This window comes from Muscardinus avellanarius, assembly GCF_963383645.1.
Source record: "Muscardinus avellanarius genome assembly, chromosome: 8".
Taxonomy (NCBI): domain Eukaryota; kingdom Metazoa; phylum Chordata; class Mammalia; order Rodentia; family Gliridae; genus Muscardinus; species Muscardinus avellanarius.
The window spans coordinates 78,059,437-78,085,465 of NC_137794.1; the positions used below are offsets into that span (position 1 = coordinate 78,059,437).

The window sequence follows — 26,029 nt, forward strand, 5'->3', positions numbered from 1 at the left end:
CACATTGGTCCCAAGGACTTAATAATCATAGTTGTTTTCTATTTTGTACTCCATGATTCTCATCTCTTCTATTGCAAACCCCACTCACCAATTCATTACCTCCTGTGACTGTGCCAGTGAGCATGTACATACACAGTCATTCACACTCAAACAAACATTTAATTGCATTCATTCACATCCCCACATTCACATTTATACATTTATACACAAAAAAACGCTGTATCTTTTCCTAAATTTTCCTTCTATAAGTATTTGTTCATTTTTGTACTATTGCTCATAATTACTTCTTACATCTCTTCCTACTTAAATCTCTTTTATTTCTTATTGTCTAGTTAAAACATCAGCTTTCCTATTAAGTCTTTCATGATCACTCAACCAGAAGTGACCTTAACTTCAAAAGTGTTTTTTGTTAAATCTTCCCTAATTATAGAAATATTCTGCCTTGCTATATAATTTCCTTGACTAAATATCAGATTATAAGATTTTTTAAAGCTATACAGTCCCCCTCTAAATGTGTACTTCTTGCATTTGTGAATGCAATCAACCACAGATTTAAAATTTTTAATAAAATAAAAACTTCACCTGTAGTGTGTATTGCAGAACTATTTTCTTGTCTTAACTCCCTCAGAAATATAAGTATTTATTTACTTTTATGTTTATTGGTGCATTGTAGTAATACATCTTAATGGGATACAGATGATGAGGCATACGTGCACACATCACTCATTTAACCCGTCCCAAATTCCCACCCAATTCCTCCTTCTCATGTTTGACTTAGTGAAAGACTTCAATATGTTTGTGAATGTACATTAGGGAATTTTCCATCCTCCTCAGGTCATCTTATTTGCTCATTTAAGATTTCTTCTTTTTTGTCTAGAGTTCCTCCTATGACTTATTTTCTCCTTAGCTTCTGCATATTAGGAAGAAAATCTGATTTTTTACTTTTTCTGACTGACTAATTTCAGCATAATATTCTCCAGTTCCATTCATTTCTGTCCAAATGACATACTTTTGTTCTTCTTTATGGCTGAGTAAAATTCCATTGTGTAAATATCCCATAGTTTTGTAATCCATTCATCTATTGATGAACATATTGGCTAGATCCACATTTTGGCAGTTGTGAATCGTGCACCTATAAACTTAGATACACATGCATTAATTTTGAAGTTTGGTTTCAGTTCTTTTGGGTAGATACCCAGAAGCAGTATTGCTGGATCATATGGTAGGTTCTTTGCCATTTTTCTGAGGATCCTCCATACTATTCCAAAGTGGTTACACTAATTTGCAATCCCATCAACAATGTATTAGAGTTCCCACTTCTCCACACCCTCACCAGCATTTGTTGTTGTTTGTGTTTTTAATGATTGCCATTCTAATTGCAGTTAAGTGAAATCTCTAGGAAGTTTTGATTTGTATCTCTCTGATTGCTAATAAAGTTGAATATGTTTTATACATTTATTGGCCATTTGAATATTTTTCTTTGTGGTGTCTATTTAGTTTACTTGCCCATTCTGTCAGCTCTCTCTTGAAGTTCTTGATAGTTTCCTTTGCTGCATGGAAGCTCTTCAGTTTAGTGCAATCCCATGTACTGATTTTCCTTTTAATTTCTTGTGCCTGTGGGGTCTGGTTGAGAAAGTTTTAACTGTGCTTATGTGTTGAAGTGTTTCTGATTTTACATTTTTCTCAGCTACTTATGAAAGCTTCTTCAAAATGGACCACATCCTGGGCCACAAAGTGAGCACTGGCAAATTAAAAAAAAAAAAAAAAGTAACATAACCCCCTGCATCTTTTCAGACCATAATGAAAGAAACTAGAAGTCAACTATAAAAAGACACACACAAAACACAAATAAACACATGGAAACTGAATACCACATTGCTGAACAAAGAATGGGTTATAGAAGTAGTAAGGGATAAAATTAAGAAATTCCTAAAAACAAATGAAAATATAGACACAACATATCAAAACCTCTGGAACATTTAAAAGGCAGTATTGAGGAAAATTCATAGCAATGAGTGCTCACATAAGAAGAACAAAAAAAATCACCAAATAAAGATAACCTAAAAGCCCTTGAAAAACAGAAACAATCTAACCCCAAAGCAAGTAAAAGACAGGAAATTATTAAAATCAGAGCAGAAATTAATGAATTTGAGAATAAAAAAATACAGAAAATCAACAAAACTAAAAGCTGGCATCTCAAAAAATAACCAATTAATAAAACACTAGCCAACTTGAACAAAAGAAAAAGAGAATCAATCTAAATTACTAAAATAGACGGGTGTGTTGGCCCACACTTCTAATCCCCATGCTTGGGAGATGAAGACTGGAGGATCATGCAGGTTCAAAGCCAGCCTCAGCTGGCTTAAGAGACCCTGTTTCAAAATAAAATATAAAATAAGTCTGGGAGTATAGCCCAAAGATAGAAGGCCCCTGGGTTCCATCTCCTGTACCACCAAAATAAAAAAAATTAAAAAATTTAAAAATTAAAAATAAATAAATTACTAAAATAAGAGATAAAAAGGGGATTTTACCCTCTGACAGCATGGAAACCCAGAGGATTATTAGAAACCACTTTGAAAAACTATCCTCCAATAAATTTTAAAATCTCAAGGAAATTGACAAATTTTTAGGTACATTTAACCTTCCTAAACTGAGTCAAAAAGATATAGAAATTTTAAACCGACCAATAGCAATCAAAGAGATTGAAGGAGCAATAAAAAGCCTACCATCAAACAAAAGCCCAGAACCAAATGGTTTCCCAAGTGAATTTTATAAAATCTTTATAGAAGAGCTAATCCCAATGCTCCTCAGTCTGTTTGATGAAATAGAACAAATAAGAAAAGAACTAAAACTATCCTTTTTGCAGATGACACGATACTATATTTAGAAGACCCAACAAACTCAACCAAAAGGTTATAGAACTGATCAACAAATTCAGCAAAGTGTCAGGATACAAAATCAATCTTTAAAAATCAGAAGCTTTCCTGTATGCTGACCATAAATCCACTGAAAAGGAAATTCAGGAAACAATTCCACTTATGATATACCACACATGCAAAAAAAAAAAAATACTTAGAAATAAACCTAACCAAGGAGATAAAAGATCTCTACAATAAAAATTCTAAAGCATTGAAAAAGAAATCAAAGAAGACCTGAGGAGATAGAAAGATCTTTATTCTCTTAAATAGGAAGAATAAATATCATCAAAATGGCTATTCTTCTAAAAGTGATCTACAAATTCAATAATTTAATATAATAGTCATTAAATTACTAAGGTCATTCCTCACAGACATAGAAAAAATCATTCTCTAAATTCATTTTGAACAACAACAACAAAAAGAATAGTTCTCAGCAACATGAACCATGCAGTAAGCATCACAATACCTGACTTCAAACTACACTACAAAAGTACAGTAAAAAACAAAAAAAACAAAACAATAAAAAAAATACCACCATGGTACTGGCACAGAAACAGACACATGGACAATGGAGCAGAATAGAAGATTCAGAAACAAATCTACTCACAGTCAATTGATTTTTTACAAAGGGTCCAAAAACATACACGGAAAAATAGATAACCTCTTCAACAATGGTGTTGCCAAAATTGGTTAACCATATGCAGAAAAATCTAAATAAACTTCACTTTCTCACCCTGCACAAGAGTTAATTCAAGATGGATCAAAGACTCGAAATCAGACCAGAGCCCTTCAGCTTCTTAAAGAGAGCATAAGTCCAATACAAGTATTTAGGTAGCATTACCATTGTATTATTATTATAAAAATTATTTTAAATATACCAGAAGATATGTAGAGGTTATATGCAAATACTATACCATTTTACATAAGAGACCTGAGCATCCTCCAATTTTGGTGTCCGTGGGGGATCCTGAAGCCAATTTTCCATAGATAGCAAGGGACAACTGTAATCATGGCTTTTTTATCTTACATTCACCCTTCACAATGATGGCATATATTATGTTGAAGGGCCATAAAATTAATTATCTTTCACAAAATAGGCCTTTTAGGTTCCGAGAAATAGAGATGTATTTAGAATACTTAACTAACTTGCATATAAGTAATTTAATAATATACAGCTTATATTATATGAATTTGTTATATTCTACTTGGTCAAAAGAATGCATCTAACTAGTTTTGTTGATCTGACTAATATATGGTTACATTCATAATCCAATTAACTGAATTTTTGGCCCAAATTCCTCATTTTTCAGAAGTCACAAATATAGTATAGTGGGCCTTTTAAATATTATCAAGCTTCTTTCTAGTACTTTCCTTGGGCCTCTTGTTCCATGTTTTTTTCTTCAGTTCAATATCATTTCACTTAGAAACATAATAAGTTTAGTTGGGTCACATACTTAAGAGATAACAATATAAAATTATAAATATATTTTATAAACTACCAATACAAACATTACTATGAAGAATACATAGCATGTGCTGCCACTTCTCCCTCTTGTCATGTGTACATTGTACAGATTAGCTGACTACTTAAAAGAAAAGCATGATGTGTTGAGCATGCTCAGTCTGTTTTTCCAACACATCCATCAAATTAGTCAATCGTCCAGATGGGGTAATGTTAACTGATAGAAAAAAACAGAAGTATGGGGATGTTTTGCCCATTTTTTTTTCCCAGAGAAGGAACAAAATGAAATTTAATTTTTATCTGAAAACCTGATGAATAGGAAATAAAGACTTTATTTTTTTCTCCTCATATATTGAGTCTTAGAATTATTTTTCAGAGATATATTTATCCTTTTGAAGAGAAAGGTTCAGAAGTCAACCAGGACAGTCTTTCTAGCCCTTTCAGGGAATTGCTTCACCAAAACTACCCTTGGCAGTTTTAGGTATGTTCTTCAGACACTAATATGCAATTTGATTTTTGTGTCTTGAAACCACTAAAATCACTTCTATCAGACTCCACTAGCTTCTCCCCCCAATATATACTAATTTCTATTTTACATTTCAAACTATGTCACACAAGTTAGTACATCATTTTTATGTAGTATTTTATCTTTTGGGGGATCTCTGAGGAGGATTAATTTGTGAAGAATTTATCTATGTGTACAAAAGAGAGCAAGATACTGTTTTCTGTTTACAAAATAGGTATCCTGGAGCTTACAGGAAGTAAAACCAAGCCTGCTTGCAGTCATTAATTCAACTGGATGCAATTTACTTATTCAATTCTATTACTACCTATGCTTATAGTTTAAATATAATGCATGCCAAATCATTTTCCAACATGAAGATATTGGTTAGAAAGAAAATATACAGTCATTTTTTCATATCCGAGGAGAGCTAGTTTCACAACTCGCCATAGATATGAAACTCCAGAAATGCTCAAGTCCCTTATACAATATAGCATAGTATTTATATGCAACGTACATTGTATACTCTGGTATATTGTAAAATACTTCTAGATTACTTCTAATAACTAATACAATGTAAATGTTATATAAATAATAATTAAGCTATCTTTTAGAGAATAATGGCAAGGGGGAAATTCTGTATATTTGTAGTATTCTGCTTTTTGTGATTTGGACTTTTTGTTTTGTTTTTGTTGTATTGAGTATTTTTTTGGTTCACAGTTGGCTGAATCTGTGGATATGGAACCCTTGAGTATGGAAGACCAACTGCTTTTCAGAAATCTCATTCTAATTTTTCTCAGTCAACATTTTCAGTGCTATAATCCAAAATACCTGACCATATAAACTTAAAAGAAGAAACATTTATTGGCTCAGTTTCTTGGAGATTCCAGGTTCAATCCATGTGAGACCATATTTATGGAGCTCAGGCCATGGCAGAGAAAGGGAGAGTGTGGGCTCTCCTCTCACATCATAGAGGCCAGATGCAAGAGAGAGCAAGCCAACAAGAACATTCCAAGACACCAGCATGCTCCCAAAGGCCACACCAGCGACCTACTTCTCCAGCCACAACCCACAAGCCTAGGTTACCACCCAGACAAATCCATTATTCAATGATGAAATTATAATCCTCATGGCTTAACTATACTAATCCTGAGCTCTTCAGGTGACATTGTATATCTGATAATAACACTTAAAAATGTTAATAAAAATTATGAAGATACAGCATTCATATAACCACCTGCTTTAATCATAAGAAGATGAATCTTACCTTAATAAATGTCAGTTGAGAAGCCATACTAGATACTTGTCATATCTGAAGGAACATATGCCAGTAATTAGTTACTAAATGTATTAAGTCTCTATGTTCTGTATCAGCATGCACTGGGTCATGGAGAGCAATTGGGTAGAGAAATGTTGTAATGCTTGAGATATAAAGCTAGACCATAAAGGCAGGAAGTTGCAGACAGGAAAACAACTAACATGAGAAGAGTTGTCATGTAAGTGCCACAATTCCATGTAGAGTCTGAGATGTTAGAATACAGTGGATCAAAGAAGCTTAGAGTAGAGTAGATAAGCACATATCAGAATTTAGAAGTAGTCAAGGCAAACGCAGACTCAGCCACTTTGGTGGAGGTCAAGACTGAGAGGTGAGAGGAGTACAGTGCATGAAGTGAATAAGTAGGCTATAAAGGGAAGATAATCGGGCCAATAACATAGTAAGAGTGTGTCAATGCATTCCTGTAGGGTTCTCAGCTGTGTGCCAATTCTCAGTTAAAGGAAAATTTCCTTAGAAAAAAATGGTTAACTATCATGAATTGTCAGAAATTTCATTAACATCTTTCCGAGCTTTATCATAAAGACCACATTTATCCTTATTAAAGTAACAATTCCCATTTTACTTCTGTGGTACTCAATTACTGAAAAGAATATGGTCATTATTTCTCCAGAATTAAAGAATAAGAAATGAGTATAGCAAATGATGTCCAGAGTCATTGAGCTCAAGTCTTGTCACTCATAGTCTTTTCCCTTTCCTGCCAACCCTTTCTTCGTTTCTAGTGGCAGAGAGATCACAGAAATTATATAATTACCTGGATAATTTAGGGGAAAAGTCATTGTTGTGAATTGTACAATCTCTTTCAAAATTTCCAAAACATAAAATATTTTTACTCTTTTCTTTTTTATCTTATTCTCAGTGATCTCAGACAGGCTCATACATCTCTCTTTATGGAAAATGATTAACATGGACTCAACTAGGGAGAAATCAAATTATACAGTTAATAAAAAAACTAACGCTTCAATCCATGCCAAGTGACAATGTAATACTAGGGGAAATTAATTACTACATTTTAGAGTGAAAGGAGTTAGATATGTCAGGTTTGAATTTAGCCTGAGAAACTATAATAAATTCTTGTTCCTTTGTGACTAAATTTTTAAAGTGCAAATGTTACTCAAAATCATGTAGCCATATCCTATTAGAATAAGTAACCTTTTTAAATTTCTAACTAGATTAAACTATTAAATTGCTTAAAAATTGTGTAGTAATCTGCCATTTTTTTATCCTGAATGTCCCCCAAAGGTCTCTGGGTTAAAAGCTTGGTTCCCTAGAATAATACTGTTGTAATGTTGTGGAACCTTTAGTGGGGCGTGGAGGATTGTGAGTGGTCCTTAGGTCATTGCTGGCATGCCTTTAAGGGGGATTGGGAGACCTTGGGTTGCCCTGTCTTTTTATCCTTCCTATCCATGAGTTAAGTTGCTTCTTCCACCACACACTCCATGTTACTGTCATTAGCACCCCAAACAGCAGCCCAAAGCAATGGGTCCACATGTTCCTGGACTAGAAACTACAAAACCAAAATAAACCTCTTATTTTTATAAGTTAATTACCTTAGGTATTTGGATATAGTAATAAAAAACTGACTAACAGAATCTTCTAAGATTCACTGTGTAAATTCAAATTGTTCCCTTGGTTTGTGCTGTGAATAATTATTGATTGGTGAAATGAAATATTAAAATTGTTCCTTTTCACTAGAGTGTTAAAGCAATATTAATTTCTAAAGAGAGTCTGGAAGTGACTCAGTTTATAAGTAATCATTTTCAAATAAAAGACTAGTATTTAAAAGCTAATATTGAGTAAACAAATAACTGGTAATAGTCATTTATAAATGTGAAATTATAGTATATTTTTCTAAATTAATTTACATGAACTAGACAAATAACATTCTCATAAGTTTACATTTCCTTGTCTATTTAAATGGTACTGAATAAACTTAGGCAACAGAAAGTAATATACTATAATATGTGATCATCAATCTCTCTCTACTCTTCTAATCACAAAATTATTATTAAAGAAGAAATTATACAAGTCGTTGAGTACAACTTTAATTCTTGTAGGACCAGAAAACTTTTACTTGGGTACTTATCAGGTACTTATGAGGTACTAATACCTGGGAGCTACTCTGTCTTCCCTTTTGGATAAATTGATCAGCTTGCATCTTTGGCTTACTACCTGGAGTTAACTATAAAATATGATTCTAGCCCAGCGTGGTGGCACACACTTGTAATCCCAGCACTTGGGAGGCTGAGACAGGAGGATCTCACAGGTTCGAAGCCAGCCTCAGCTACTTAGTGAGGCTCTCAGCAACTTAGTGAGACCCTGTTTCCAAATAAAATATAAAATATGTTTGGGAGTATATCCTGGAGGTAGAAGGCCTCTGGACTCCATCCCAGTACCACGAAAAATAAGTAAGTAAGTAAGTAAGTAAGTAAATAAATAAATAAATAAATAATGATTCTACCTGGACACATTAGTGTACACCTGCTATTCCAGTTTTGTTTTATAATTGGTAACACTAACCTAAACATTTTGGGTTTGTCTGGAAAATAGGAGCCTGAAAATGGGAACAAAATCATGATCATCTTCAAACATTATTATGAAAACATACTACAAATAGTGTAATATGTTTAAGCAAAATAAATAAATAAACCAATAAAAAGCAAAAAAAATAAAAATAAAAAGAGCTAAGACTGTAGCTTACGCATAGAACACTTTGCCAAGCATGTACAAGGCCCTGGGTGCAACTGCAGGTTTTTGTATATACTCTTATTGGTGCATTATTCTCACATCATAATGTACTTCATAGTGAAAGTGACACGTCTCCTGAAATATTTAAGTATTTATGAAGATTACTTCTATTCCTTTCTTCTCTAGACAATTTAACATAAAATGTCCCAAGTTTTTCACATAATAAAATTTTTTGATCTCACAAACACCCTGTACACAAAGTCAAGATAATTATTTAACAGAGTACATTTTTAAATGAAAATCCCTAAAAGTCTTATCAGAGAACCATAAAAATACTTTTAGTGTATGATTAGATACACAATTCCTATGTCTTCTTCAGGGAAATAGGTGGTTACTTTATTATTCATTCACTGAGATAACAAAATCCATAAATTAAAATATCACCAAAAAAATCACCACTGTATTTTTTTCTGTGATTTTCTATTTCATATTGGATATGCTAACACATAAACTCAAATAGCTGCTTTACTTATAGCCAGGATCAAAAGTTTTGATGGGGAATTACTAAGCTATTCATTTTCCCAAGATTTCTCAAGTTACTTATAGTATTCTTAATATGATAATTATCAGAAAATAGAAAAAATACATTGAGAAGCAATTATACCTTTGTGTATGAGTTGCCTTTCTGATGCTATGATAAAATATCTGAGAAAAAATAAACCTCAAGGAGGAAAGATTTATTTTGGCTCTCTATTTCAGAGGTTTCATTCCATGTTTACTTAGCTCCACTGTTTCTGGGCCTGTGGTAAGATAGGACATCATGACAGAAAGACATGCCATAGAAAAACTGCTCACCTCACAGCAGACAGGCAGTAGAAGGGAGAGGAAAAGACATACCCTTCAAAGGTGTGTCCCCTCAACCTGTTTCCTCCTACGATGCCTCATTCCTAAAGCTTCTACCAACTCCAATGACACTGTAGGCTGGCAACCAAGCCTTCAGTTTATGGCCTGTAGAGGAAATTTTAGGTCCAAACAATCATACTTTGTTTAAGCAAAATTAAGAAAGAAAAGTGTTCGGAAAAAAATGAAGGACTGTATCTTCAAAATAAGAAAGACTTAGTTCTGGCTAATGCTGCTACAATATCAGCACTGGTACTAGGATGAACTGCTACCAGGCCCCCTTGCCATCCCCATTCTCATCTTTGTACTACTGCAACAAAATATTAAATTGTTAGCTTCATTCCTCATATTTGTGACCTCAAATAATATTTATGTCTCTTCTTTCACTTCTGGGGAGACCATACCCTCTCTCTAAAGAAAATTAAAGAATTAAGTGCTCCTTAAAATGATGAGTAGTATTTTAAGAAATTATTTCATAACATTTTTTTCTTTGGATAGTGACCTTTCTGCCAGTAGCTTTTTGGCCTTATATGGTAGAAAGGCTGCAAAGAGTTCTATGGAAGCAATCCAAATGGAATAAGTACATATACTTAAAGGTGTTTTATTTAGACTTAGAGGTTTATTTATATTTGTCTCCATGAATTCTAAGCAGTATTGATCTATGTACTTGTCAGGATAAAACAAGACAAGAAACAAATCTTACCACTTAGAAAAATTCTCTCATGAGGATAAAGTACAACTAAAATATCTTTAAAAGCTTCTTCATCCAAATGCATGACAAATATAACTCTACTGTAAATTCAGGTTGCAATTAATTCTGGATTAGAGTTGGCCAACTATCCAAAAGAACTTTTCAAGGTCTTATACAGTGCTGGACAGGTTTCTAAAAAGCATTTGAACATTTCTGAATTTTTTTGTGAGGACTACATAACCATCTTTTTTTATTGTAATGTTTTTGTTCAGGGTCTTTATTGCCCCTCAAAGAGATCTACAGCATACTTAACATGGTTATTTGACTGCATCACTCGTAGAGTAACCATGAGAATTTCCTTGAGAGGCAATAAAGTACAGTGGGAAGGGGGAAGGCATGAAATCAAGAAAAAATTAGTTTTCAATCTAGTTTCACCCTCAATAAATATAACTTGGTTCAGATATATATGCATTCTTAGCCTCATTTTCCCTTTAAATGAAGGCAATAATCCTCACCTCTAAACAGTATTGTAAAAGCTAGGTAATAAATTCATAAATTTCATTTTATTTCCTTTTGGTTTTACACATTGTCTCATTCTATGATAAGCAGAATAATTTATAAACAACTAGGAGCTACAGTGTCATCTTTAAAACAAAAGGATTTATAAAAATTTTGCAAAGAAATTTTATGTTAATTTTTTCATTTCACCTCCAACTATGTGAATTCTTAATAACTCATAAATGATTATAAAATTCATTTCAATAGTATTAACACAGGCTCATATCTACCTTCCTACCAAATTATTGGTGATTTTCCCATGAATTTCTCTCTTCCAGGGAATGAAATGAACAAAGAAAATGATGCAACAATTATTTGCATCTCTGGTAACAAATTTAACAAGGAGACATTTTGATCTATGAATCTAAATGAGATCAGGCTCCTAATTCAAGTCTGTTGACAATTTAAAATCCATGGAATCAATTAAAGATGTCATTGAAGTCAGAATTCAGGCTTTGGGAGAATCTCAGTTACTGTACTGAAGGTAGCTGCACATTTTGGTGAGAAATGACTGGTGGTAATAGGAAGAAACTGTTAAGGAGGACATTCAAGGATCCTTAAATGTCTTCAAGCCTTAAATACCCTTAGCACCTCTGTGCCTCCATGCTGATTAAAAATCCACATAAATGTCCCTTAAAAACTAATGAATGGTAGCCTTCAGGTGAGTACTGAGTAACACCTCTAGAAATAACTTTTTCTTTACCTACAAAAGCCACTAGTGAATTCAGATCACTTTGCAGAGCTTTTAGAAAGGAAAAGGTACCCTTGCAAGATGGAAAAAATACCTATGGGGAGGGAACAGCCAGAAAAGTGAGAAAACAGCAGGAGACACTGCCTGAAGAGGTTTCAGCACATGGAAAACTGTAATGTTAATGAGAAGTTGGTCTTTCATGATTGTGACCAGCTCAGGAAATTCTGCCTCCAGCATTTGCAGCTAAGGATCAGAAAGAGAAAAGACTCATTTTGCCAAACATAGATACCATTTCCAGCTGATGAGCTCTCACTTTAGAGGTTAAAACAGTAATTGAGACATTTGGGCCTGGAAGCTCAATTGACTCTAACATAGTGTGGAAGTTGCCTTAGTGAATTCCTTCCCTTTGCACTTTTCCTTCTTTCCTGTTATGTTCCCTTCCTCCATCCTCTCCTTTTCTTCCTTCCTTCTTATCTTTTCCATTTGAGAGTTAATTTGTGTTTCTTGACTAGAAATTGTGGCCATACTATGACTTACCATATTCTTTTACCCCTAAGAAAAAAGTAACTGACCAAGATAATGATGCTATTGAATTATATAAAAAGTACCTACCAGGATAAATGGTAGGATTGAATAATGGAGTAGAATTAATAAGGGAATACCTAAAGTTTAATTCAAATGAAAAGAGGTATACAGAATGTTAATTGGAGGTATTGAGAAGGACTTTACAAAATGCAATTTTTGCAACAATGCTCATGATGCAGAAGTTGTAGACCAGTTTTGTATAACATAAAACATTTTCTGGACTAAGAATGTAGTCAAGGTGAGATTTAGGAAAAGTAAAGTAATACCTTTTGTTGGAATATGGACATGAGAAACTTTTTCTGACAAGAAATCATTTTAAAAAACATGATAGTATTGAACTTTAAATATTTTATAAAAAAACTTTTTAGCAAATCTTTCCACATAGCGAAAATAAATACATTTGTCCCTTTTTTTTTTGTCCTAGGAATGGGACCCAGGGTCTTTCAACTTCCCAGCTATACCCCCAGTACTATTTTTATTCTTTATTTTGAAACAGGGTCTCACTGAGCTGCAAAGGTCCTCACTAAGTAACTAAGGCTGGCTGCGAACCTCGATCCTCCTGTCTCAGCATCCCAAATGCTGGGATTACAAGTGTGCACAACTACGCCCACCCAGCTACATTTTGTCTTTTAAAGTGCAAATTTTAGAAGTCCAAATACATTGGACTTTCTTCTTTTCTTTTTAATGCATTGTTTAAAATGTTTTTCTCATTCTCAGCAATATTTTTAAAATTTTTTTCTTGAACAATGACAGGAGTTAGGAGCTGGATATAGCACTAGCTATGGTATCATATTGAATTGTAATCTGTAATCAGACAAATCTCAGTTAGCCATTGTTGAAGAGTCTACAACAAAGTTGGAGAGCAAATATATATTTAATGTTCCATTAGCTTTTCTTCAGTTCATCATAGAGTAGAATGAATCTCATCTTTGGATTTTGGAGTTGATAGGCATGAACTTCCTTATGCTCTGGTCTGTATTCCTTCATATGTAATGTTCACTCATTCAATTTGCCACACAAAGTGCATTTGTAATTTTACTTATCTTCTCAAAAGTATAATTTCTCAGCTTTTCTGGTACTTTGAACAACATGATTTGTTTTTATTCATTTTCTTATGTTATCAGGATAACTTTAGCTTTGAAATTTTAATATTTTCAAGCAGGGTTGTAAAAATCCTCACAAGTATTAGCAAAAAAAAACCCTTCTAAATTTAGAGTAAGAATAATAAATTCACCAGCAGGAAATGAGCAAGGAATACTAATAATTTTAAAGATCTTTTAAGGTTTTTCTATGAATTAGCATTGAAACATAGATAGTGGGCTGTGAGATATAGTACAATGCTTTCTAATGATATTTTAAAATTTATCCATTATATATTGGTTGCAAGTAAATTTTCATAAAAAAAATGTGATTTTTAGTTTCAAATATACCCTTCTGCCCTATCCCAACTCCTGCATCCAAAGGTAATTGTAAGAAAGCACTCATCATGGAGTTTCCTAAACTACTTCTCTCAGTCCTAAAGACTAAATGTATATACCTTCATTAATATAAACATTTTAACCTCTCAGGGTATTTTGTTTGTTAAAATATTCTTACTCTTTGTAAATCTACTTGCTTGGCATTCTTCTATCATCACCAGAATGAGATTTCAACATAAAGAGAATGCTGACCTGGTCCTACTCATACTCTGAGATTGTTGAAAGCAGCGATTTTGAGATTTTGGTCCTACCTCTCAGGACCCTTATATCATCATGAGAATACTCTGTCGTGGTGAAGGTCAAGTGTTTGGAATTTACGGCATATTTGTCATCACCTTCTTGATAACTATTAAAATAGCACGTGTTCAGATCTTCCCACATCTTATGTGTGGTTCACCTAGTTCCTGTAGTACACCTTATTGTTTTTACTATAGAACTTGTGTTTTTATATTTGATAGTGCCTATAGCCTGTCACCAATGAAAATCTTTAATAAGCCAGCATTTTATCATCTGTCATTTAGGCCCTCCCAGTCTGAACCCATCTTATATCTTTTAAAAGCTATCTTATACTCCTTGAAAATACCATCTCATAATTATAAGGCTACTTTTTAGTACTTAAGTATACAAATTGTGGTAGCTCTATAGTTTCGATTGCTTCATCTTCTCTACTTAAAATTATCTTCTCCCACAAGACGGGAGGCATATCTAAGACTTGTCTTTCCTCGAGGGCACAGCTGGAGTTTCTAGGCATCACACTCTGAATTCCAGCCCTATGAATGTCCACACCACTCACCAATTACTTATCAAATAATTTCTTATATTGTTCTACATTGCCTGTTACCTAAGCTCCTCAAAAAGACAATAAAACCCACAATATCAGATATAGCATCTTGCAAGAACTTCACATCATTATGGCCTAGTAGAGTGCTTTGGTATATAAATAACATATTTAATAACTATAATGATAACAAGAGTTTTGCAATTCAGTAATAACTACACTTTCTAGCCTTTCTAATAATAACTAAACAGCCTATAAATGGGAAAATATCAATTTTCAGTGTTATTTCAAATAAGGTAATAGAAAACTCCAGAAATCTGAAGCGATATTTTATGTTTTTAAACTAGAAATCAAACTTGTCATTTTCTCCCCCTCCACCTTCTCAATTCTTCAATATAATGTCATTTCTTACTACTGCAACAGTCACATATGTTCATCGTCAAATGACATAAGCTGTAAAAGCAAATTTTAGTTTTCTATTGAAATTCTGAAATGCCAATAATATCATTTTCTCATTTACTTGTCAACTTTTTTTTTTATCTGTTGCTTATTATTTGTTGAGCAATTAGATTTCTTGCATTGACCTGAATACATACAGGCCTTGTCAGAAACAAATTTTTGGTGCTAATAACAGCTTTTATGTAACACATCAGACCATGTTATTTTGAAAAACTGACATGACCAGTAATGGGGTCCTCTAATGTGAACTTTTTGAAAATTTACTAAGAGAGACAAAAAAAATATTGATATGAAGATTTTGTTGTCACTAAAATGACCTGAACATATAAAAGTATTCTTTAAATTTAAACGTTTTAGTTTCTTATACTTCTGAACTGATTTTTGTTATGTTCTTTCCTATGAATCCATCAAGAATATAAAAGTATTAGTTTGTGGTTTTTCTATATTATTTTGTAGTATCAAGACATGTCATTACAAGAAAATGGATGGAACTAGAGAAAATTATGCTAAGTGGAGTGAGCCATTCTCAGAAAGTCAAGGGTTATGATTTTTTTCGTATGTGGAAGCTAGAGAAAAAATAGAAAAGCAAATGAATTCCTGATAATAAAGAGTGAGACCCAGTAGAATTAAGGGAAGGGGATTGGGAGAGGGAAGAAGAAAGAGAATAAAGGAGACTTGAGAAAGGGAACAGACCAAATTATATTAAGTTCATAAATGAAGGTGTCAATATCAATTTCAATATCATGCATAGGAAGTAAGGAGGAGAGTAATGGGGTCAGGGGGTACCATACCTGTATGTATATGTGTGTATATATATATATATGACTATATCACTTTGAATCTCACTATGGTATAAAATTCTATCACACCTATGAAATTCTAAATTTTAAGAAAGGACTTGTTCATTATGTCAAAAGCCATAATTTTAAAAATTATAAAGTATGAATGAATTAAAAACATATTGATTATGCAGAGCAGATCACATTCAGAAATTCTTGTTGCCTTAAATAATATTTAAAACAAGCCATAGAATAGGAGAAAAGTTTTTCAAGAGACCTAATTCATAAAGGACCATTATTCAAAATATACAAATAATTCTTAAAGATTAAAATCTTTATTGATGCAAACAACCTGATAAGAAGTGTGCCAGACACCTTAGTGAACACCTCACCAAAATGGACATGCAGATGGCATATATGTATATAAAAGGAGGCCCAATATCATGGCATAGAAGAAATTCAAATTAAACCACAATGCATTGTCACTATGCGCCTATTGCAATGGCCAAAATATAGAACAGTGACAACACCAGATACTAGCAAGGATGTGGAGCAACAGGAATCTTTATTCACTAATGACGGAGATGCAAAAGGGCACAGCCACTTGGCAGAAAGTTTGGCAGTTTCTTAAAAAAAAACACTATACATACACTTACCATACAATCCAGCAATTGTAGTATTTAGTATTGACTCACATGAGTTAAAAATTTTGTCCTCACAAAACCTGCAAATGGTTGTTTATAACAGCTTTATTCATAATAGCCAGAACTTGGAAGCAACTACGATGTTCTTCAGTGGGTGCATGCATATATAAACTGATTCAGTAAGACAGTGGAACATTATTTAATGCTGAAAAGAAACAAGTGATCAAGTCATGAAAACACGTGGAGCAAACTTAAATGTATGTTATTAAGTAAAAGAAGCCAACCTAAAAAGCCTGCATACTGTATCATTCCAACTATAGGAAATTCTATAAAACATAAAACTATAGAGCCAATACGAGGATCATGGTTGCCAGTTTTGGGGGAGAGGGAATAAGAGGGATGAATAGGTAGAAGACAAGATTTTTAAGGCAGTGAAATGATTCTGAAATGATACAATAGTGGTGGGCACATGTTATTATATATTTGTCAAAAAAAACCATAGAATGTACAAAACCAAATGTACAATACTAATGCAAACTATGGACTTGGGGTGAGAATGGTGTTCAGTAGAGGAATTCTAACATCATCACCAGCATGATGCATTAAGGTGATGCAAAGACTGACTTAGTCCCACTCTTACTCTAAGAAGCAGTATCTCACTCATTTTCAAGTAAGGGTAGGTGGTTCCCATTGTCCTGTGGCTTCAACTATCACTAAGGCTGAAATGAGTTCAAGTCCCACCACTGATTGTCTATCTTAGGACTCATCCTCCCACCTGTAATAGAACATGCTTGATGAATTCCCTTTGGCCATTCTCTTCCTGGATGACAACATTTGTCCATGTGCTTTTATAGTTTCTTGTTGTCATATGATTACAAATTCTTTAAGAGCAAAAAAATGTACCTTTTATTCTACTTCAAGCTGTGCATCACCTACCATGGTGAGATTCATGTATTATCTCCATCCTGTGAGAATTTTGAATGAAATTTACTAAAAATTAGTACTATCAAATTCACAGTAGACATTGACAAGATTAAAGATACATTGATTTGCTAAAATATAGTCCACCCTTTATAGCCACGGATTTCACATCCAGATTAAATCAACTGCAATTTTATATAAGGGACTTGAGCATCCTTGGGTTTGGTATCTGTAAGGGTTGAAGTTCTTGAAATTAATTTGCTATGAATTCTGAGTAATGACTATAATAGAAAGGGGAAAATAATCAAGTAATACTATGTTCTTAAGGCTTTTATAAGTTCTAGTATTCAACATAGCATTAAGGGCCAAATTGAATACTGAGATGTAAATGTGTGATGAGTAGATATCAAGAAAGATAAAAATGCAGCAAACATAATATAGCAAGAATTTTACCTGATGATACAGTTTAAATCATTACCTTTGCATGCTTGCAATTCTTAAATGGAAAGAACACTTTAGTACTACAATTAATGGAAAACATTGACAATTTTTCTAATAAAACCATTTTACCTATTTTATTATGGTCAGATAAATCTTCAAAAGTGGAATTCATAGATATACCTATCTTAGTTCTTTGTTGCCTATAAAATACAGTAATGGAATTGGGGAAATCTCTACATTTTAAAATAGAAAATATAATGTAATTCAGTTCCAAATAAGCTGGACTAACATTGATAAAGTAATTCTGGTCCTGTAATTTATAAAATTGCCTTCTTACAGGAAACAGACCTTATCCTGACTTTTAATATATCAATGCACCGATCTTGGTGGATGGAGAATGGACCAGGATGCCTGGTGACATCAGTGACACCCGCCCCAGACTGGGCGCCAGAAGACCATCGCTACATCACGGTCTCAGGGTGTTTTCTGGAGTACCAATACATAGAAGTGGCTCACAGTTCCCTCCAGATTGTCCTCGCAGTAAGTGTTGACAGCCAACCACCATTTCTAATGATTCCTGAATTGTTTTTCCTAAAATTGTTTCTTTTCTGGGTGAACTCAGTGCACACAAATGAAATCTATAGGTAAAGTGTGGTTTTTCTTTTTATTCTTTTTGCTAATCATTGATACTCCTAATAAAAAAATTTTCAGGTTAAACCAAGCCATCCTCTGAACCAGGCATGCTGATTTTTATTCAGCCATCAGTAAATAACCTTTGACATTGTCCACATTTTGTATAGAAAATTCAAACTGTCAAAATTTGATTATTTTTTCTTAATAGACTTTTCCAAATATTCCTAGGGAAGATCAAAGGGATGTTACAGCTAATGTTCTACATAACTAAATCTATAAAATTTCAATAGGAATTTTTTCTCTCAGTGATTCTTCTGATTTTCCAGCTAGCAGATTTCTCTTCTTTTGCCCTATCTCTTTCTTCCTTCTTCCTAGATTTCACATGGTACCATCTATCACATTTTATTGATCCTACTCCCTTCCAGGACAAGCCAATTATTTCGTAGATTCTACATCTATACTTTCTTCATGTGACCATGCTCACAGTATTGTGCCAACAAAGACCCCTCCTACCAGGAAGCAATAGGAGTCATGAATAACAAATTTGTATAACATGTGCTTATGCTATATAAGATAAATTATTTTACATTTTTATTATGAAAAAGATATAAATAGAAAAACTTTCCCATAAACTTTTAGTAAGATTAATGCATATTATAAAGTTTACATTTTAAGGCAATTTTCTTATATATGTCTCCATTTATTCATCTTTTTTTTTTTTTTTGCCATAATGGGGATTGAACTCAAGGGCAATCTACCTCCAAGCTACACCACCAGTCCTATTTTTTCATTTCTTGTTTTTGAAACAGGGTCTCACTAAGTTGCAGCGGGCCTTACTAAGTATCTAAGGATTGCAAACCTGTGATCCTCCTGTCTCAGGCTCCCAAGTAGTGAGATTACAAGTCTGCACTATTGCATTTGGCTTCCATTTATTCATTACAAACCTTAGAACCACATATATTTTTCTTCAATTCCAGGTAGATCTGAAATTGATGTGCATAGTCTTAAAACTGCTAATACCACATAATGTAATTAGAATCTACTTTTTTGCCTCTTCAGTTAATTACTTTGGTAATTACATGGAAAGCACAATTGAATAACAAGAAACAATAGGTTCTAGGAAAAATGGCACTAATTAGTTCACATAAAAGTCTTTAGAATTTAAAAATAAAACTATCATATCAAATATATCACAGCATCCTTATGATATTATGATAGTTCTTAGACTATCATAAGAATGCTGTGATAGTAAATATTTCCTAAATCTCTGTAACTAAATAGCATATAGGTGTGATCTATGTGGCCACAAGAGGATGCCCCAATCACTGTCACTAAGGAAACAAGCTAAGCAATGCCACTAACCAACTCAGTCATCATGGTTTGCCATACTTAAGATCAAAGACAGTGTGGAGGGCCCACATTGGCCCTTGTATTATTCACACTTTATTTCCCAGCATTCTAGTTACACAGGCCTACCAATCACAAAATGACAAGGAAGGAGAGACAACTATCAATATTCAGTATTTAAAGATCTGTATGAGTAAGTTCCAGAAATTTATTTTTTTCTGTGTGTGTATGGGGGGGGTGCTAGAGATAGAACCCCAAGACTTTCTACCTCCAGGCAACACTCCCAGACCTATATTCTATTTTATTTGGAAACAGGGTATCACTAAATTGCTGAGAGCCTCACTAAGTAGCTGAGGCCGGCTTGCACAATCCTCTTGTCTCAGCCTCCCAAGTACTGGGATTACAAGCATGCACCACCATACCCAGCTTAGTTCCAGAAATTTAAATCTTGTGTTTTGATATTGTACTGAGCCATCTCACTCTAGTAAACCCAACCCAAGACACTTCTTCAAATAAATGAAATCTTCTGTAACAGTTTTAAAGTCCAAAACTGCTCATTTTACTTATTTTGAAATGAAAATTAAGTTAGATTTGATGGCACAAAAAACAGCCACTTTATTCGTTAAAGTCCACTTAAAATAATATTTATTCCAAAATGTGAAAAGTGAAACATTGCTGAGACTTAGAGGCAAATAAAATGTCTTCTAAACAAATTTTTCTTATTTTTAAGCTCCCCTTCTTAATACCATGCCTATAAAACTTTGGCAAACTTCCATCTGTATTTCAAGGATGATGTAAAAATATAGTTTATTTGTGTGGCTAGTTACATATTACTATTTTAGAGAGTTATTTGAATTTTTGAGTGTGTGTGTGTGTGTGTGTGTGTGTGTGTGTGTGTGTAATTATATTCACATAAAATTTTGGCACACAGGAAATTTACAAAGAAATACATTTAGACAAAAAAAGTGTATATCCAGGCTGACACACCACCCAAAGGAGGGAAAATTACTTTACATAAGTAAACACAGTCTATAAAAGTGAAGCAGCTAGATTGCAAAGAAGGCAGATTAGAAGTTTCTAAGAGCAGATGTGACCAATAATTCAAATTACTGGCTCTTTCTCTTCTTATTTGCATTGCTCCCAGTGGAGTAGAGAAATTGTATGAGAAAACCATCATGGACTGTAGCATCTTTGCCTCTCCCTTTTTTTTTTCTTTTTTTTTTTTTTCTTTTTTTGTGGTACTGGGGTTCCTGGAAGCCCTTCTACCTCCAGGCTACACTCCCAGACCTATTTTATGCTTTTTTTATTTTTGGAAACAGGGTCTCTTAAGCCAGTGTGGCTGGCTTCAAACCTGTGTCATCCTCCTGTCTTGGCCTCCCAAGCGCCAGGATTACAAATGTGCGTCACCACGCCCAGCTGCCTCTCCCTTTTTTATTTCCCCCACTTCTTTGGGGAGTGGGTGGTGTGGGTTTTTTTTTTTGTTTGTTTTTTTTTTTTTTTTTTTTTTTTGGTTTTGTTGTTTGTTTCGCAGTGCTGACTGTGGAATACCTGAGAATTAGTGAGCTTGCTATTGTCTAGCCAGCCCCAGGTGGAAAGTGCCTGCTGTACAGCAAACTTAGCAGTTCTTAGGTACAGTTTTATAATGTAAACCCAATAGGGCTTATCATAAGCAATTTGCTCTGCCTAGTTATTGGAAACCCCCCAAAGACATCTTTCAGTAGTCATTCTGATCACTTCTGCTGGAATGACTAGTTGATGCAACAGTGTCTGGCTCTCTGCTCCTCCTCATTGTTACCTAGATCATCCCTTGACAATCACATATTCAGTTCACTCCAGTCTTGGAGTCCTGAGGGCTTGTTCCCGGCAGAACTCTAGAAAAACAAAGACCACAGGATCCATGACTTTGAGAATGTGCCAGTCAAAAACAGAGCAAGTTTCCTGAGGATACAAAGGCACATTTCAGAGATTTGGTGGAGCTAGGATACAGTGTAGGCAATTTGGGGCAAAATCAGCTTCTTCATTTCATCCTGCTTTTTGTAACGTCAGCTAAACGCTGGCTCTTATAGTTTTCATCAGCCTCAGAGTGTTTGACACTGCCTCCCTTCTAGGATATCTGGTTTACACCTGCTATCATAAACTGCTGCTCCTCCAGCTACTGCTTTTGATTAACTCCAAATCTCTCCAGCTCTTATTCTCCACCCTCACTCAGCCTTTCTCTCACAGATTCCTGACCTCCAGAATGCCTGTCACCCTGTTGTTCTCTTTTCTGCCAATCAACTCCTGGCTGATTTTGAAATTAGCATTCTCAAAGCCTACATTTGCATCATGCATACATAGATATCTCCCATCTACAGCCAAGTGAAGACAAGTATAATCTCCATGTAATTGGAAAGAGGGGCTATTAATCACACAGCCTCCAGCCGAGCTGAGAAGACTTCCAGAGAACCAGAATGATGAGCCAGGTGTAAAGTTTCCAGCTTTCTCCTCTGCCAGCACTATTTTCTTCCAGTTAGTATCTGATATCTCATTTGGAAGGTGTACAGGTGTACATGTTTTTAATAAAACTAAAAATAAAAAATGCACATTTACAAAGCAGATTAAGTGTGTATGGGGAAAACTAGGAGATCAACTAGGGAGATGGTGCTGTTCACATTACAAAAGAATTAATCTAATTGGATTTCTCAAACAATGTGTGATTGGATCTGCATGGATTAGAAAATATGTTCACATGAATTCAAACTTTTGACTGTGTAACAGTCCTGTGAGGGCAAAAGAACAGGTAAAAAGCCCTTTTGAAGATGTTTTGCTAGTAAAGAGTGTGCTTTCTCTCATACCAAAGACTAGAAATAGTCCTTACCCAGAATGCTATAGCAGCTGATAGGTAATATATTTCTGAAATCTAAAAATTCAGAGTTCATCAATGAAAAAGAATGCTGTGATTGATTAGTTATGTCTGTCATGAATGAGGGAAATAGATTCATATTTATTATGCACATACTATACTTTCTATAACACAATGAAAGAGTATGTTTTATAAACGAATATACATAATTGATACCTTAAGGTAAAACATTTATTGCCATAACTGAAGTAAGTTTATTTTTTAAAATACAGCTTAAATTGCAAATAATTCATTGGTAAATAAAGCCCTCAGTTCTCCTTTCTCTAGCCCCATCCAGACAATCAATATTTATAAATTTAATATGTCTTTTCAACCAATACATATATATATTTTTTTGTTTTGTTTTCTTTATTCCTTTTACTTCCAACTCACTTCTTAATTCATATTAGGTTAACTATTAATTTTTTAGGAGACTAGAAGATGATATTGGTAAAATGCACATAAGTTTACTGCTTCCCATCACCATTAGAGATACCTTAGAAGTAATATTTTAAATCAGCAGAAAAGTCATAGAAGACTTTAGAAAAAATATTCTATTGTATGGCTCATAGCTAAAAATAAGTTAGTTGTCAGGTTCATCCTTCAGTTATAGCTATTCCCTATTCAGAAAGTTCTATATTTTGTACAGTGCACAAATTCATTGTTCAATAGATAATGGTTAAAAAGTGATGTTGTAAATAAAATGTGTGTCTTCAGAACAATGAAATCACAGATGTTCTAATTATCCCCAGTTAATAATTTTTAGTTGTGATGCATCTTACTAAGAGTTGCCTATAAATACCACTGCTGAAGAAACTTTGCTAATTTTGAATCTCTTGATCGAAGTTGATTTGAGTGTGTGTTGGAAGTGGTATGCGGGTATTACTTTGGATGCTGCTGATGGTGCAGGGGTGTAAGCGGCCTTATTGTATATATTGCTCTTTGATGCCTTTTTTGATCTGGAAATATATATTTACAATGCTACTATTTCTAACAACAACACTGCTATTAAGAATGTAAATTTGAAATTTGGGTAATGAGCCTATGTCATATTAAAGTGATGAGTGGGAGCCAGGCATGGTGGCACACACTTTAATCCCAGTACTTGCGAGGCGGAGACAGGAAAATCACAGGTTCAAGGCCAGACTTAACTACTTAATGAGGCTCTACACAACTGAGAGAGACCCTGTTTCAAAGTAAAGAATAAAAAATAGAGCTGGGAGTATCACTTGGAGATAGAATACCTCTGGGTTCAATCCAAAGTACCAAAACAAAGGGGATGAGAAAGAAGTGATATGAGCCAGTGCTCACCTACTGCTATATTCAGAGGTGATATAGCTGCCATGGGAATATCCTATATTTATATTTATTTAAAAATTAAAACAAAATTTTAAGACAAAAGGAAAGTTTGATGTAACTGATTTCATAGTAAAAACAAGTTAGCCACTTAAATAAGTTGATTTTGCCTTTGCATGTGTATGTGGTGCTGTGGATGGAAGCCGAGGGCATTCTACCTCCGATTCATACCCCCAGCCCTATTTTTTATTCCTTATTTTGAAACAGGGTCTCACTGAGTTGCACAGGGCCTAATTAAGTAGCTGTGGCTGTCTGCAAACCATGATCTTCCGGGTCTCAGCCTCCCGAATGCTAGGATTACGAGTGTGTGCCACCATACCAGGCTAATTTTGCCATTTTCATAGGTGAAAATAGCCAGACCTGAGCTCCATAGTTTTATAAAATTACATTCAAAGCACATGGTATTTTAGTTATTTATTTATATTTATTTATTTATTTATTTTGGTGGTACTGGGGTTCCTGGAAACCCTTCTACCTCCAGGCTACACTCTCAGACCTATTTTATACTTTTTATTTGGAAACAGGGTCTTCTAAGCCAGCAAGACTGGCTTCGAACCTGCGCTATCCTCCTGTCTCCGCCTCCCAAGCATGGGGATTACAAGCGTGCGCCACCACGCCCAGCAAGCACATGGTATTTTAAATGAATAAAAATATTATGACAAAAATGTATTGAAATTAAATATTTCAGTATTTTTCATTTATATGTACACACACACACACATAATCATACTAGATGCCTTTAAGAGAGTTAGGGGTATAATTAGTGGTTGTTTATTATATCTTCGTAATGTTTTGGGTATACTTCCCAGAAATTATTGTTAAAAATTGAACAATTTCCAATTTTTTATTCTCATTAAAATTGAAGGAACCAAAAAACAAAATTGAAGGAACCCCTAATAGCTCTGTCAACTGGTAGATTATTTGACATAATTTTGTGATAAATAATTATGTAAATTGTAATATGCAACTTATAAAAAGTGATGGAAATTGAATGACATCATTAAAACAATGTATCCACTACTCTTTCATTTATTTAGGAAAAATATTTTTCGTATTTAAATCTAAAAATCCATTTGAAATTGAATCAAGCTAAACTCTGTCACATTACAGTATTAATAACAAATATGTGTTAAATAAAATTTTATTTTTGTTCATAATAATTCTGATCAATGTTTATAATAAACTGCATTGATCTACTGTGTAAAATAATTTTTATGTTTATGATTCAAATGAGATTATTTTTAACCCTAATGGTTTATGGACCTGAGAAATAAAAATTAAATTTAAGAAGTATATTAATAACACATTTAATATGTACAAATTCATACCTATACATATAAGTTTGTTTGTTGCAAAGTAGTATGAGAGAATGGGCAATAAATAACTTTCAACTAAAAAAACATATTTTATTAGAACAAAATTTTCTGAAAGCAATGGATTGGCACTATAAATTGAAAACAAAAACAAAGTGCATAAAATTTATTATTCTTAAAGATGTATGCATGTTTTTAAATAAAAATGGTGAATTTAAAATAATAGTAATAGCCAGGCATGGTGGCACACACTTGTAATCCCCGTGCTTGGTAGGCAGAGACAGAAGGATCTCTCAGGTTTGAAGCTAGCCTATCTGGCTTAAGAGACCCTGTTTCCAAATAAAAATAATATAAAATAGGTCTGGGAGTAGCCTGGAGATAGAAGGGTTCCATCCCCAATAACACCAAAATAAATAAATAAATAAATAAATAAAATAAAAGTAATATTCACTATTTCTTTTTTATTATCTATATCTAAAAGAATAAATGATAGATTCCTTTACTATTATTACTTACAATATAACAAAACAAATAGACATTTTGTAGCAAATTAATGAGTTCACATCACTCAGTGATGTATAGATTGTTATAGTTATATGCATAATGTCCCCTGAAAAGCTCATGTATTAATATTCAGAAGTGATGAGATTAAGTCATGAGAGTATGATTTC

General features: G+C 33.7%; 1 protein-coding gene across 3 annotated transcripts in view; it reads left to right on the top strand.

The window, feature by feature from the left end:
- The window catches only part of NKAIN2 (sodium/potassium transporting ATPase interacting 2), a gene marked incomplete at both ends in the record, with an annotated part of 1,067,732 nt that overhangs the window by 835,928 nt on the left and 205,775 nt on the right, over positions 1-26,029 (top strand). For 2 of the 3 annotated variants that reach the window (XM_080700348.1, XM_080700349.1), the window contains one exon: positions 18,168-18,368. The exons of the other annotated variant lie outside the window; for it this stretch is intronic. In XM_080700348.1, the coding sequence (XP_080556474.1) occupies positions 18,168-18,368 (201 nt within the window). The remainder of the gene's footprint in view (positions 1-18,167; positions 18,369-26,029) is intronic. 3 annotated transcript variants of the gene reach the window in all.